At 45.9% G+C, this 16,715-nt stretch overlaps 2 protein-coding genes across 8 annotated transcripts in view; one reads left to right on the forward strand and one right to left on the reverse strand.

The window, feature by feature from the left end:
• Nucleotides 1–10,076, forward strand: part of LOC129854448 (BTB/POZ domain-containing protein kctd15) — a 31,586-nt gene extending 21,510 nt beyond the window's left edge. For all 6 annotated transcript variants that reach the window (XM_055921499.1, XM_055921494.1, XM_055921495.1 and 3 more), the window contains one exon: nucleotides 6,193–10,076. In XM_055921499.1, coding sequence (XP_055777474.1) covers nucleotides 6,193–6,351 — 159 coding nt within the window. In that variant the 3' untranslated portion in view covers nucleotides 6,352–10,076. The remainder of the gene's footprint in view (nucleotides 1–6,192) is intronic.
• Nucleotides 10,077–11,506: 1,430 nt separating this feature from the next.
• LOC129854449 (transcription initiation factor TFIID subunit 4-like) overlaps nucleotides 11,507–16,715 on the reverse strand; it is a 102,872-nt gene continuing 97,663 nt past the window's right edge. For both annotated transcript variants that reach the window (XM_055921501.1, XM_055921500.1), the window contains one exon: nucleotides 11,507–14,823. In XM_055921501.1, the coding sequence (XP_055777476.1) occupies nucleotides 14,653–14,823 (171 nt within the window). In that variant the 3' untranslated portion in view covers nucleotides 11,507–14,652. The remainder of the gene's footprint in view (nucleotides 14,824–16,715) is intronic.

The following is a 16,715-nucleotide window of genomic DNA, read 5'->3' on the forward strand; positions in this document are numbered from 1 at the left end:
ACACACACACAGTCCCGAAGCAGGAGCTGGCCGGTACCCACCTCCGTACATCACAGTGATGGAGCACTGTGATCAAGCCAGACGCAATCCTTCCTTCATCACCCTGACAGCAACACTACTCTGAGACGGCCCCTGTCCTTCCTGTCCCCTCTCACTGCCAGAGCTGCCAGGGCCGGGGACATTACATGGCCCAGCCACTCTCTCTGACACGTCATGTCACAAAGCCAGCCTATCAATCCATACTGGGTCAGCTAGTAACAGGGAGAACATGGCTCCACCCTACAGTCTGTCTCCGTCACCACCACCACCCACACTACCACCACCACCACCACCTCCATCACCACCACCACTACCATCACCAGCTCCATCACCCTTCCGAAAAAAAACACAGAGCACATCATGAACTTAGCTACCAAAACTATTTCTGGCCCTCCTGTGTCAAAGCTTTACTACAAACTTATTTTGTGAACTTATCTCTTAGACAAGGCAGCAGTTGTCCCCCCTAGAAATGGAACACTTTAGTATGATCAGACAACCACTTTCTAATAGGTATTTTGTTGTAGATGCTTGTGATGAAGTGGAGAATGAAGATGAGGTAGAAACAACGTTTTAATAGCCATGTATAGTTAAACAAAGTAGGACTCCCTCCGTGCAGCACCACAATACTCTGAGTCTGCTCTACCTGTCACTCACACCCAGCCCTACATCCTGACAACTAGAGACTGAGACACCCAGCCCTACGTCCTGACAACTGGAGACTTAGACCCCAACCCTACGTCCTGACAACTGGAGACTTAGACCCCCAACCCTACGTCCTGACAACGGGAGACTGAGACACCCAGCCCTACGTCCTGACAACTGGAGACTTAGACACCCAGCCCTACGTCCTGACAACTGGAGACTTAGACACCCAGCCCTACGTCCTGACAACTGGAGTATTAGACCCCCAACCCTACGTCCTGACAACGGGAGACTGAGACCCCCAGCCCTACGTCCTGACAACTAGAGACGGAGACACCCAGCCCTACGTCCTGACAACTGGAGACTTAGACACCCAGCCCTACGTCCTGACAACTGGCGACTTAGACCCCCAACCCTACGTCCTGACAACTGGCGACTGAGACACCCAGCCCTACTTCCTGACAACTGGCGACTTAGACCCCCAGCCCTACTTCCTGACAACTGGAGACTTAGACCCCAGCCCTACTTTCTGACAACTGGCGACTTAGACCCCCAGCCCTACGTCCTGACAACTGGCGACTTAGACCCCAGCCCTACTTTCTGACAACTAGAGACTGAGACACCCAGCCCTACGTCCTGACAACTGGAGACTGAGACCCCCAGCCCTACTTCCTGACAACTGGCGACTTAGACACCCAGCCCTACGTCCTGACAACTGGAGACTGAGACCCCCAGCCCTACGTCCTGACAACTAGAGACTGAGACCCCCAGCCCTACTTCCTGACAACTGGCGACTTAGACCCCAAGCCCTACGTCCTGACAACTGGAGAATTAGACCCCCAACCCTACGTCCTGACAACTGGAGACTTAGACACCTAACCCTACGTCCTGACAACTGGAGACTGAGACACCCAGCCCTACGTCCTGACAACTGGAGACTTAGACCCCCAGCCCTACGTCCTGACAACTGGAGACTGAGACCCCCAGCCCTACGTCCTGACAACTGGAGACTTAGACACCCAGCCCTACGTCCTGACAACTGGCGACTTAGACCCCCAGCCCTACTTCCTGACAACTGGAGACTTAGACCCCAGCCCTACTTTCTGACAACTGGCGACTTAGACCCCCAGCCCTACGTCCTGACAACTGGCTACTTAGACACCCAGCCCTACTTCCTGACAACTGGCGACTTAGACACCCAGCCCTACGTCCTGACAACTGGAGACTTAGACCCCAGCCCTACTTTCTGACAACTGGCGACTTAGACCCCCAGCCCTACGTCCTGACAACTGGCGACTTAGACCCCCAGCCCTAAGTCCTGACAACTGGCGACTTAGACACCCAGCCCTACGTCCTGACAACTGGCAACTTAGACACCCAGCCCTACTTCCTGACAACTGGCGACTTAGACCCCCAGCCCTACTTCCTGACAACTGGCGACTTAGACACCCAGCCCTACTTCCTGACAACTGGCGACTTAGACCCCCAGCCCTACTTCCTGACAACTGGCGACTTAGACCCCCAGCCCTACTTCCTGACAACTGGCGACTTAGACCCCCAGCCCTACTTCCTGACAACTGGAGACTTAGACCCCCAGCCCTACTTCCTGACAACTGGCGACTTAGACCCCCAGCCCTACTTCCTGACAACTTGCGACTTAGACCCCCAGCCCTACTTCCTGACAACTGGCGACTTAGACCCCCAGCCCTACTTCCTGATAACTGGCGACTTAGACACTCAGCCCTACTTCCTGACAACTGGCGACTTAGACCCCCAGCCCTACGTCCTGACAACTGGAGACGTAGATGAGTGCTGCACAGGCATCTCTAGCCCCTCTGGAGATGTGTGTGTGTGTTTGTGTGTGTGTATGCACGTTCGTGTGCCTGCATTCCTGCGTATGTGTGTGTTAACTCCAGTGTTTGTGTGTGAACTCCGGTATGTGTGTGTGTGTGTGTGTGTGTGTGCACTCCGGTGGCCATCAATATTACATCACGCTCTGTTTCCAGCCATGAGGCTCATCCACTTTGATTCCTGCCTCACCGGCTTCTCTTGTGTCTCTACTGCGTTCTGTTCCGTTATGATGCTGGGAGGTTAGTGGAGCGAGCTTGATACGTATCCCCTGCTCATCCCCATGGCGACCCCAGGTTTGAGTGGCAGCGCTGTGATGTCCCTGTGTGCTGTACAGGGGAGTGGGGGTTGAATGTGACAGTGGCTGATCCCTCTGCAGCCAAGTCAACCCTGCAACAGTGAGAATAGTTTAGTAAGCTACAGTAGGCTACGTTTATGAAGGTGCACAGGGGATGAAGTAAGGCGATGCTTTTCACATTCTGAGCTTCAAACATAGAGAAAAAGAGGAACAGAAAGTGCTGCTACAGTGGAAGAAGTTCAGAAACCACTGTAACTCCTGGGCAATGAGTTTTGGGTTCTGTGAAATAGCCAATACCTTATTTACAGCAAGAAGGGTTAAAGACACTTGAACATTGGTACATTTGGCATTTTGAATCAAAGATCAATGTACATGTGTTGAAATTCAATGTGAAATTTTGAGGTTAAATTCAATATATTTACAGTGTAATAATGCCTCATTATCAAAATGTTTTAATTAAGAGTATCTTTATTGATCAACCCTACTCTCCTTTGTGACTGAACGCGTCGCCTAACGTGACAGTCTCACATATGTAAAAATAATAATAATAATAATAATAATATGGGGTGAAAATGCAATGTGATGCAATGATCAAAGCAGAGAGTGTAATATCATTTCCATAATCGTTACTCCTCTCCATCGTCTGTCGTGGATTTGGGGAGCGTTCGTTTGATGCTTCGGCAGGTCTCTTAATTAGTGCCTCTCTTAAGCTCACCATCAGCCGTCTGCCGCCTCTCTTTCCCACAAATTACTGACTCCGTCATCGTCACAGAGCTCCGGAGGGGAGGGGAGGAGAAGAGAGAGGGAGAGGGGGTAGTTATCGTTATTGGAGTTAGTTAAGTGCAAGAAGAAAAATGCTGCTGGCCCAAATTTAATCTCAGCTTGTGTCCCAAATGGCACCCTGGCCAGAACGCTATGGGCCCTGGTCAAAAGTAATGCACTACATAGGAATAGGGTATAATTTGGGACGCACACTCTGCCTTGTTTTTGCATCAGGGCAGGGGGGGAAGCAGGGCGAGGTGGTAGGGGGGGTTTAAACCAGCCATTAATAGTTGAGCAGGCCTGTTTAACAAGTCCTATCGGTCTGTGTGATCTGTGAATTCCTCAGCAGGCATCCTAACCCCTAGACTGAGGAGGCTGCGTGACTCAACCACCAGGACTAATTGTCCCGCTTTAGCCCTCCAATGGGGCCACCACTCTCGGAATTAGAGAGGCCACTCTCACTTGTGTGTGTGTATGTGTGTGGTGCAACAGGCGAAATGCATGTATTTTGCGTGATCTTTGTCTCTGGCTTTGTATATGGCAATATAAGGAGAGAGAGGCTATCCCTGAGCAAGACCTTTCATTTCCATACACTGCAACACTCCATTAAAGGAACTGGGGAATAAATAAATACACAGCACTCCTCACATTGGGATTTAGAGATACTCCCTCTCCTAAAAAACCCAGAAGGATTACAGGAGATCTGAGCCTCACTAACATGCCTCCATGCCTCTCACATCTCAGTTTTTTCCTTCCAGCTCCATTATTCAGTCAGGGGCATATTCCCCCTCTTCCTCATTCACCATGGGTCCCCCACAGCCCCTCACAGCTCCTCACAGCCCCTCACAGCCTCTAACAGCTCCTCACAGCTCCTCACAGCTCCTCACAGCTCCTCACAGCTCCTCACAGCCCCTCAGAGCCCCTCACAGCCCCTCACAGCCCCTCACAGCCTCTAACAGCTCCTCACAGCCCCTCACAGCTCCTCACAGCCCCTCACAGCCTCTAACAGCTCCTCAAAGATCCTCACAGCCCCTCACAGCCTCTAACAGCTCCTCACAGCTCCTCACAGCTCCTCACAGCCCCTCACAGCTCCTCACAGCCTCTAACAGCTCCTCACAGCCTCTAACAGCTCCTCAAAGCTCCTCACAGCTCCTCACAGCCCCTCACAGCCCCTCACAGCCCCTCACAGCTCCTCACAGCCCCTCACAGCTCCTCACAGCTCCTCACAGCCCCTCACAGCCCCTCAGCTCCTCACAGCTCCTCACAGCCCCTCACAGCCCCTCACAGCCCCTCACAGCCCCTCACAGCTCCTCACAGCCCCTCACAGCTCCTCACAGCTCCTCACAGCCCCTCACAGCCCCTCACAGCTCCTCACAGCTCCTCACAGCCCCTCACAGATCCTCACAGCTCCTCACAGCTCCTCACAGCCCCTCACAACTCCTCACAGCTCCTCACAGCCCCTCACAGCTCCTCACAGCTCCTCACAGCCCCTCACAGCCCCTCACAGCCCCTCACAGCTCCTCACAGCTCCTCACAGCCCCTCACAGCCTCTACCAGCTCCTCACAGCTCCTCACAGCCCCTCACAGCCCCCCACAGCCCCTCACAGCTCCTCACAGCCCCTCACAGCCCCTCACAGCCTCTAACAGCTCTTCACAGCTCCTCACAGCCCCTCACAGCCCCTCACAGCCTCTAACAGCTCCTCACAGCCCCTCACAGCCTCTAACAGCTCCTCAAAGCTCCTCACAGCTCCTCACAGCTCCTCACAGCCCCTCACAGCTCCTCACAGCTCCTCACAGCCCCTCACAGCCCCTCACAGCTCCTCACAGCCCCTCACAGCTCCTCACAGCTCCTCAGAGCTCCTCAGAGCTCCTCACAGCCCCTCACAGCCCCTCACAGCTCCTCAGAGCTCCTCAGAGCTCCCCACAGCCCCTCACAGCTCCTCACAGCCCCTCACAGCCCCTCACAGCCCCTCACAGCCTCTAAGCTCCTCACAGCTCCTCACAGCCCCTCACAGCCCCTCACAGCCCCTCACAGCTCCTCAAAGCCTCTCACAGCCCCTCACAGCTCCCAGTATCTTACAGGCCTCAGCCTCACTCCTCAACCCCTACTGCTCATTACTCAAATTAGGAGCCCTAGTTATCTCTCCATATACTGAACTCAAGCCAGCTCCCTCCAAACTCACCTAGCTAACTCTCTCTAATACACCCCCAACCCCCTCCATCTCTTTGAGCTCATGCCCTCATATCATCATCAGCTGATCCTTCAACACCACCCACCACCATGAATATTAGAGACAGTATGACGTCCGACCGCCCCTCCGGCACATATCCATCTATGTGATTGGGTTAGTGACATGTGCTACTGTATACGTGACTCATCACCAGTAAATGTGCTTTGATTGAAGAGGTGGTGGGTAGACAAGGTCATTATTATTGATAAGTCTGTGTTAACCCTTTGGGAGTTTTTCTTGGCCACTGTGCTTCTACTTGTTCTTCCGGGTCTAGGCCGGGTTACTGCAAAGCATTTTGTGGCTGCTAATGTACAAAGGGCTTTATGAATAGATTTGATTGATTAAACCTCTGTTGTTGCTCTGTCCCTGCAGGTTCTAGAGCGTCTGTTCCAGAAAGGTTTCAGTGTGGCAGCGTCCTGCGGCGGCGGGGTGGACTCCTCCCAGTTCAGCGAGTACGTGCTGTGCCGCGAGGACCGGCGGAGTATGTCCATGAACACCCCCATCAGGATAAAACAGGAGCCCCTGGACTAGAGAGACTTTAGGAGAGGAGAGGGTCTAGCCACGAGGGGCTCCTCACCCCCCTACTGGACAGAACAAACCCAAACCCTAATATCCCTCCACCTCACACCACAAAAACCAACCCAGCAAGAAACACCTAAGTATTAGCAGACGCCTGATAACGTTGCCAGCTCTGAGGAACTCAGTGCTCTAAGGGGAATGTAGTATAAACACAAAAAAAGGAAAGAAAGAAAACAAAAGGATTTGATTCTGTTTACTAATAACACCCAAAGAAATATAGGACTATGATGATGAACAGAAACACTGAAACAGCAGCTCCATCTCTTGAACCATTTAAGCACCCTGACCAATCTCTTTTTCCTCCAGTTGTAAGGCTCTCTGACCCCTTGTGAAGAGGTGTCCTGACCTCAGTGAGGAGCACGGCCCCCTTGCCCTCAGTGCAGCGCATGGCGGTGTGTCGTCCAGTCCCGTACGTGTCTGTGTGAGGCCCATGTGTTGTGTGTGCCGTCCAGTGCAGCTGAGTGGGGACAAGACAGGTGCTATTTAGGGAGGCCTGGCCTGACAAGGGACAGGGCTGGATGAGAGGAAGAGGAGGAAGTGACAGCCATCCAGCCCACATTGCTCTTACAGCCAGCAACCAGGCCTCGCAACCAAGGGAGGTCCGATTGATTGTCTTTCTTATTTTCATTGTTGTTTATAAAGTACAACTTTTTTCTCTGTTTTTTTTGCTGTTTTATCACAACATGGTGTAAACAATTATTAATGGGATTGTTTTATGGGTTTTTTCCCTCCTATATGAAGGATGTATGAGCGTTGTATATAGAGTCATTAGGTTTGAAATCTTGAGAGACAGAGAGAGAGAGAGAGAGAGAGAGAGAGAGAGAGAGACAGAGAGAGAAAGAGAGACAGAGAGAGAGAGAGACACAGAGAGAGAGAGGGAGAGAGAGACAGAGACAGAGAGAGAGAGAGAGAGACATAGAGAGAGAGAGAGAGAGAGAGAGAGAAAGATAAAGAGAGACAGACAGACAGACAGACAGACAGACAGACAGACAGACAGACAGACAGACAGACAGACAGACAGACAGACAGACAGACAGAGAGAGAGAGAGAGAGAGAGAGAGAGATAAAGAGACAGACAGACAGACAGACAGACAGACAGACAGACAGACCGACAGACAGAGAGAGAGAGAGAGAGAGACTTGGCAGTGGCTATAGAAACACTATTATGTCTGGAGGCTACGTGGCTAAAGCAGCAGTCTGGCTGGTAATGCATTCAGAGCTGGAGAAGGTCTCATTGTTTAAATGGGGCTGCAAGGGAACCTGGCTATTTCTACATCGTTCAGAGGAAACATTTGTAGCATGCATAAAAAGTGCATTGTCACAATTAGCTGTAAAACATATCTTACATCAAATAAGATTAACAATCTGAGAGTACATATATTTATTAAAAAGTTAAAAGTCAAAATGTAAAATGATCTGCAATGTGAAGTAAGAAAATCGGAATGAAATTGTATATGAAGGCTCTGAATGTGTTGCTGGTTGTGGAATGCCAGAATGTTCCTAACTTGAAAAGGAACATGTGAACTGAGGTAGATCAGTGTATCTCCATGATTGTGATGAGATGTACTCTAAATGCTTGATAACTTTGTTTGCACTTATAACACATCATCTACAAAACTTCCGCCACCCCAAAATAACTTCTTAGTATACGTCCTGATGACCAGCGCCAAATCAACCCACACATTATCTCATTGTGTTTATAGTAATTAGCACATATTAATATGTTGAGAGAGCCCAATGTAAGTAATAGCAAACTTCAGTGATAAAGCTAAGTTGCCTATTTGATGATTGTACAAAGCTTAAAATGCATGTTTTCATAATTGTTTATTTGACACAGAAATCACTATGATTATTCAAAACTGTTATATAGGAACAAACACAGTACAAATAGTCTGACAATTGAAAGAATACTTTACGTTCAATCATGGAAGCCCCTGATGTTTGTCTTGCAGACTGTCTGTCATTTCATTTCTAAGGCAGGATTATTTCAATCACTCTTCACGTGTCTGCAGCAGCATAACCTAAAATGAACTGTAAGCTGAGCATCAGAGCATTGTTTACAGAGAAAAAGAGTGGGAGGCACTTACTCTATCCTGCTGTGATTCCATGGTTTGATTCTCTACATTTGTGGATCAAAGAGAGAAACAAGAAAGAAAGAGTATAAAGTTGTCATACTGTCTGTGTAACTGTGTTTCTTCCATTCCAAAATAATTGATCAAAAAGAGGCCCATTCTGATCTTGGTTCAGCACCGGCTTGTTAATGAGTTTGTTTTGAAACCTCCTATGGTGGGTGTTTCACTAAACATTACAAAAATCTTAATTCAAATGGGATGGTACTCTAATTTGTAATGAAAGAACTCTCCTCTTGGTCCTAGTGTTCAGTGTCCTCTCTGTGGATGTCCACTGATTAAACAAGCCCCAGGACTTCTTCAGTCTTCAGTTCTTAAAGATGGCCAGGGTTAGTTAGTTAGTTTAGCTTCAAGAAGTCCAGAAGGCAGCACAGACCTCCTGGGGGGCCTCCCTCCCAATCAGGCTCCTCTTTGTTCTGACCTGCTACTGGCCTGGGCCCTTGCATCCAGTCGCCTCAAAGGGAATGGCCAACCAGGCCTTTCATATTGCTGAGGGATGTGGGGCTTCAGAGCCCAGTGGGTCTCCCGGGCTCCCATGCACTCCCAGCTCCTCAGCAATGCCAGTAGAGACAAGGGTTGTGCCCCCCACTGCGTCATCACATTCCCTTCTGTACAGAGCACCCTCCTAACATTACCACCATGGCTCACTGGACTGCACCACACCGCACCAGACCAAACAAACATTCCCTCCCTACTTCATGTCCTCTGGTATCTCTAGATTCGACTTTAACATCTGAAGGTAACCGGCTCAGTTCTCAATGGTTCTGAATAGTTACAGTATGTGGCAGCATTTAGCTCACCTTCATCAGTTCACTTCCTTGTTGACACACGAGTAAAGCAACTCAACAATACCTCTTACAGGTGGCAGGTTCTCACAGATACCTCATACATTACTGGGCCATTTCCTCTAACATATTGTATGTTTTCACACATACACTCAGAAAAAAAGACTGCTATGCAGCACCATTTGTCCCTGTAGGAGAACCCCCTGAAAGTTGGCTCCAGATAGAACCGTTTTGGGTTCCAAATTGAACCTGTGTTCCAAAAGGAACCTGTTAAAGTGTGCTATTTTGAACCAGAAATAGCTCTCTGATCTTAAAGGGTTCTATCTGGAACCTTTTTTTCAGAGGGTTCCCCTACAGGGACACATGGTGCCACATAGCACTCTTTTTTTCTGAGAGTGTACCATTTTCTTTTAGTAATTTGTGGTCAGTAAGTTGGTAGACCATAATTAACAAGGAGTCCTACCACTTCTCTGTGTGGTGTGAAGTCCAGAGACCGGAGGGCAGTTGTACAGTTGTTTGTATATTAAATTGTTATCAGGACTCTTTTACTGAGCCCTCGACCGTCTTATTAAAAAAGAGACCTCTAAGTCCTCTCCTTTACTACGAAACAAAAATAATGAAAATAATTTCCAATTTGCAAGCATTATGTTGTGTACATATGGATTAAACACATTTCAAAAGGGTATACTTAAGGTACAAAATGTATATTATTTAAAATGTTTTAATAATTAGACTGTGGTATTAAAGGGCATGTGTTCACTTACAGTGTGTCCATTTGATTTTTCTTGCATATTTGCGATAATAAAAGGATGTACTGTATATTTTCTGCCTCGATCCTCTTTGCCTCGGTCCTGTCTGCCTCGGTCCTGCCTGGCTCGGTCCTGTCTGCCTCGGTCCTGCCTGCCTCGGTCCTGTCTGCCTCGGTCCTGTCTGCCTCGGTCCTGTCTGCCTCGGTCCTGTCTGCCTCGGTCCTGTCTGCCTCGGTCCTGCCTGCCTCGGTCCTGTCTGCCTCGGTCCTCTTTGCCTCAGTCCTGCCTGCCTCGGTCCTGCCTGCCTCGGTCCTGTCTGCCTCGGTCCTGTCTGCCTCGGTCCTGTCTGCCTCGGTCCTGCCTGCCTCGATCCTGTCTGCCTCGGTCCTGTCTGCCTCGGTCATGTCTGCCTCGGTCCTGCCTGCCTCGGTCCTGCCTGCCTCGGACCTGTCTGCCTCGGCCCTGTCTGCCTCGGTCCTGCCTGCCTCGGTCCTGTCTGCCTCGGTCCTGTCTGCCTCGGTCCTGCCTGCCTCGGTCCTGCCTGCCTCGGTCCTGCCTGCCTCGGTCCTGTCCTTTGTGTCATTTCTTGGATAATAGGGTGTTGTTTTTTCCTCCTTTCATCTGCACTAACACTGTCTCTTTCAAGAGGGAAAATACACTACAGCTCATGCAGTTACATGTAAAACAGATCTCTTGTGGTTTCTTATGTGGTCATTCACTTTTCAGTTTGACTTGTAGTGAACTCTCAATATACTATAATCCCCAGAAAAATGTGTCAGACCCCGCACAAACATATCTTTGCAGTGCACCAGTTTAGTCCCTGCATGGGTAAAGTAGGGGACGTTAGGGGTTAAATCAAGATCAGCAGCCTGAGGGGCCAAAGGGACTTTCAAATGGGCCTGCTGCTGCATCTACAACCCCCCCCCCCCCCCCCCCCCGCCAGAATCTGCTCCCAAATCCCTGTGTTTTGCACCGAGTTAAACGTTTTGGTCTTTTCAAAATGCTGCTGCTTAATTAGCAGTAGAATCCGGAGGGGACTTCTTCTTGGTCTCTAGTACTGGTACTTAACTCAATTTGTACTTAGCATGTGTAATGCTAGTAAATAGATATGAAGTTGGTTTCAATAGTCAATTTCAGTTTGGGTACAACTAACTGTCTTGTAAAAACATTACTGTTGATTTTGTGGTTAGATCTAAATAATTAAGAGAAACTGATTACTATGCGTAGCTAACATACTAACCTGTTTTATAGTACAGTAATTACAACACTTAAGCTACAGCTACACAATTTAAGTACAGTACTTTAATAAAGCTGTACTACCAAATCCAGTTACTCTGCTTAACTACAGAACTGTACTGTATGTTATCAAGTGTTACTAAACATATTACAGATGGATATGGATATTGTGGATATTCAAAGAAATTGCACTCAAATCACAAAAGTCTGTGTCTGCTTAGTTTAGTAAACAGTTTATTTATTCCTTTACAAAATAGGTACAAATACAGAAGTATGTTTTTCACACAAACGGGACATTTTCAGGATATGTACAGAGTTTACCAAAAATAACATAGTCCTAGTAAACACATGGTCTTGTAAACAATATTTACAAATTATCCATACATTAAAACATCTTCCAACTGGGTGCATCAGTAATCCTTATATTTTGGCTAAAAAGCTGAAGTAGTAGAAATGTTCTCCTGTTTATTTATCAGAAATTATACAAATAATTATTAAAATATTAATAACCACTGAACAAATAGGTATTTTTGTGCTTTTAAACTTTAATTTTTTCAAATGAAATGCCAATGAAAAAAGAACTCAAAAGAAAAATATATAAATAGTTAAAAAATAAGTTTCCCTTTCAACACCAACTGACAATACTGTTTGATGCTTAAGAGACAGGAACTCTTTTTTTTCTATACGTTGGTAACCCAGCGTTCTGTTTTTTCTCATTGTATAAGTAATAAAAAAACAGTATATAATAGTGCTGTTAGAAAAAACTTCAATGCACTTTCATTTCAAATGTTGCCCATTCAACAAATAAATGACAAAGCGACACAAGACAGAAGCTGCATAGAGGCTAGGCTATTCAAAACCAACCAATAGGAGAAAGGCCATGTTAATAAGAGGATGGTGAGAAACAGGTGACAACACTGAGGCCTTGCAGAGTTGGACCCTAATGACAAGGATCTATAGCTACTGACAGAGAGGCATTAGTCTCCCGCCTCTCATTCTAGAGAGAACATAAAAACATACAACTCTAAAAACATTGCAATGTCAATATTAGGCTAAAATGAAGAATTCTCAAAACTGTACTCCAACAACTGTCCAGCTCCTTACACGTCTGATATGGATTGTTAATAGTCTTGAAGTGAAACAGAGGAAACCCTAATGGGAGCTGCTTGTCGAACGACCATACTGCACTCTGGGCATCTGCTGAGGGTATATGGGCCTGGCTTCACAGAATAAGTTCTTCGGACAACCTAAAGTATTGTGGAAATGGGCACAAACAATGAGACAGATGGCCAACATCTAAATTCTACAGGAACATCTTGAAAAAAAAAATCTCTCCATAAATATGGGTACAGAGAGAGACTACTGTGCCTTGCTCAATGAGGGTGACTAGCCAGAATCCACCATATTGGTAGACTGTGGTAACTCTGACCATTGTTTGATTATTGACCTGTTGGATTGGATGAGACTATCTGCATTGTATTAAAATAAAGTTTATAAAGTGAAAGAATGCAAAGAATACAATTTGCTTATTGACAGTTAAATGTTACCTTTTAGGTATTTTACAACAGGTGTAGACCTTACAGTTTTTTAAGTGTACTGTATGTAAATTAAAAAGTATTTTTGTCAGTAATGTCTTTTTCGTTTCGTGTCGGACCCCAGGTAGACTAGCTGTCGTCATGGCGTCAGCTAATGGGGATCCAAATAAAATAACATTCTAATCATAACAAATTTCAATGCACATGATTTGACAGAATATCTCAGTATTGAGTCATTAACATTACACGTGGTAAAAATATCATACATGCTGTTCAAAAGTATTCAAAATGACTATTTACATTTAAAGAGCTCCATTTATGCTGTAATCCATTTTCTGAAGATAAACTTTCCAAAAAACTGCTCTGGTAAGTTTCTGGTATAAAGCATCAGACCACTCTATGACTTGTTAGTTTTGTGTAACTTTATTCACTGGACTTTGTTCAACAAATATGTTCTAATTGTAGGCTGTACTAAGTTCTGAATATTGTAGGCTGTACTAAGTTCAGAATATTGCAGGCTGTACTAAGTTCAGAATATGATTATTTTAAAGAAAATCCCTTTGAGATGGTTCATTCAGTATTTTGCCTGGGACATCAAATTTACAACTGACATGTAAAAAGTACTGGCTCAGGTCCTTAGACACAAAAACACATCTCTCCTTAAAAACCCAGTCCCAATAATACCCAAGGAGTTTGCATCACCATGGGCTTAAATTCAACACTCTAAATACATATACACTGAGTGTACAAAACACACCTGTTGTACACCTGTTGTAAAATACCTAAAAACCCAGCAGTGTTGCAGTTCTTGACAGAAACCGCTGCGCCTGGCACCTACTACCATACCCCGTTCAAAGGCACTTAAATATTTTGTCTTGGCCATTCACCCTCTGAATGGCACACGTACGCAATCCATGTCTCAAAAATCATTCTTTAACCTGTCTCCTCACCTTCATCTCGATTTCGATTTATGCTGTAATCCATTTTCTGAAGATAAACTTTCCAAAAATCTGCTCTGGTAAGTTTCTGGTATAAAGCATCAGACCACTCTATGACTTGTTAGTTTTGTGTAACTTTATTCACTGGACTTTGTTCAACAAATACGTTCTAATTGTAGGAGGAGGACACCTGCTCTTTCCATGACATAGACTGACCAGGAGACTGCAGGTGAAAGCTATGATCCCTTATTGATGTCACTTGTTAAATCCACTTCAATCAGTGTAGATGAAGGTGAGGAGACAGGTTAAAGAAGAATTTTTGAGACATGGATTGCGTACGTGTGCCATTCAGAGGGTGAATGGTCAAGACAAAATATTTAAGTGCCTTTGAACGGGGTATGGTAGTAAGTGCCAGGCGCAGCGGTTTCTGTCAAGAACTGCAACACTGCTGGGTTTTTCACGCTCAACAGTTTCCCGTGTTTATCAAGAATGGTCCACCACCCAAAGGACATCCAGCCAACTTGACACAACTGTGGGAAGCATTGGCGTCAACATGGGCCAGCATCCCTGTCAAACACTTTCGAAACCTTGTAGAGTCCATGCCCCGATGAACTGAGGCTGTTCTGGGGGCAAAGGGCAATATTAGGAAGGTGTTCTTAATGTTTGGTACTCAGTGTATTTATCATGAAGCTAAAACAGATAAAGACACATACAATATATTTTAGTGAGTTTTTTCTCTAGCCTTTATATCAAAAGCTATGTTAATATCAACATTACAACACAGACACTGAGCTGAAACATCTGACCCGATTGAAGGCACGTTGCAGGGGTAGAAGGAGATGGTAAGGGAGAGAGAGGAGGGTGCTGGGAGGGAGAGGGTGCTACTTGAGCAGAGCCCGGTAGAGCAGAAGTGAGTGGGCTGTCTCTCTCTCCTGCTCCATGTAGAAGATGAAGTCCCTGAGGTTGACGCGGGTGATGCGTTGACGTTGCCGCTGTGACGACGTGGAGGGGGAGGAGGCGGCGCCCGGCGACCCCACTGAGCTGACTGATACCTGGGGAGAGAGAGAGAGGACAGGGGGAAGTCCTGGGACAACATATCCATTTCAACATCATGTGCTCCAAGGCTAGCGGCTGTAGGTGGCTGATAAGAATTAAATAACCAATTCAAGTTCAAAATGTTTGAGTTGGCACTCAAACAGTCAGAGAGAAGAGCCAGAAAGAAGAGACAGAGAAAAGAGACAGAGAAAAGAGACAGAAAGAAGAGACAGAGAAAAGAGACAGAAAGAAGAGACAGAGAAAAGAGACAGAAAGAAGAGACAGAGAAAAGAGACAGAAAGAAGAGACAGAGAAAAGAGACAGAAAGAAGAGACAGAGAAAAGAGACAGAAAGAAGAGACAGAGAAAAGAGACAGAAAGAAGAGACAGAGAAAAGAGACAGAAAGAAGAGACAGAGAAAAGAGACAGAAAGAAGAGACAGAGAAAAGAGACAGAGGGGAAGGTAAAGTTAGTAAGGGACAACAGATCACTAACATCAATATCATCCAATCATGACAAGGCTTTCAATACTGTGAACGCCTTCACTCCTCTGTGTCTAAGTCACCCAACCTGTTGTATACTTGTGGAAAGTGGTGATCCTAACTGACCTAAGACAGGGAATTGTTACTAGGATTAAATGTAAGGAATTGTGAATAACTGAGTTGAAATGTATTTGGCTAAGGTGTATGTAAACTTCCGACTTCAACTGTAGCGTGACTGTTTCCCATGTCTAAAAATGAACACATCCTTGTTAGACAGGAAACATCTGAGTGCTGCATATAGGCTAGCCTCTCTCAACAATTAGGCACATACACTTACTTCACATCAAATCTCATTTGATTTGTCACATGCGCTGAATACAACAGGTGTAGACCTTACAGTGAAATGCTTACTTACAAACCCTTACTTCAGTTTTAACAAAGTAAAACCCTCTTGTAGAGTAAGAGACCGAGATCAAAGCTGATTCACTAATAAAGTCCAGAACTTTAGGTGCATTCTAGTGTACAAAGAAATCATTTATAGCATTACTTTGCACTTAAACTAGCAGGATGTGAAGATCATGAAAACAATCTTGATGTACTCAGACTGAGTACTGTCTTCATAGCTCTTTATTTAACTGTCTTCATAGCTCTTTATTTAACTGTCTTCATAGCTCTTTATTTAACTGTCTTCATAGCTCTTTATTTAACTGTCTTCATAGCTCTTTATTTAACTATCTTCATAGCTCTTTATTTAACTGTCTTCATAGCTCTTTATTTAACTGTCTTCATAGCTCTTTATTTAACTGTCTTCATAGCTCTTTATTTAACTGTCTTCATAGCTCTTTATATCGCCCTGGAAATGAACACATTTTCTCTAGATAAACAAATCAGCTGACATAGATCTGAGCTGACTTTTCCATTCTGAAACAAACTCCTTGTTTGTATTCAATTCTATGCAAAGAAGCGGGAAAATTAAAATATAGAATGAGTGTATACAGAACCCTGATATAAATCACAGACAACCGTTTACGTTTCCAAATGAAAAACATCAGGTAGTAAATCCACTAAAATGCCCACTCACCCACTGTAACCCAGGCAGAAAGAAATAAGACAGCCATTTCCGTTAGGAACTCCCCATAACACCCTCCCACAATTACATTGATTGCACCGCTCTATAAACATACAGTTGTATAGACAGAGCCTAATTGCAAGCATATGAAAGGTATGGATTTACAGGACCCAAGACTACAGTGCAGTTGTACAAACTCACCATATAGACTTTGTATACATGACAGTATCTAGCTTCAAATACCCTGCCAACCACTGGGGAGTAAGGGTGGCCACAGCCTCTCTGTAGTCTCTAGGTTGCGTCCCAAATAGAACCTTATTCCCAATAGAGTGCACTATAGTACTCATAGGGCTCTGGTC

The sequence above is a fragment of the Salvelinus fontinalis genome, chromosome 4, assembly GCF_029448725.1.
Source record: "Salvelinus fontinalis isolate EN_2023a chromosome 4, ASM2944872v1, whole genome shotgun sequence".
In the NCBI taxonomy this organism is placed as follows: domain Eukaryota; kingdom Metazoa; phylum Chordata; class Actinopteri; order Salmoniformes; family Salmonidae; genus Salvelinus; species Salvelinus fontinalis.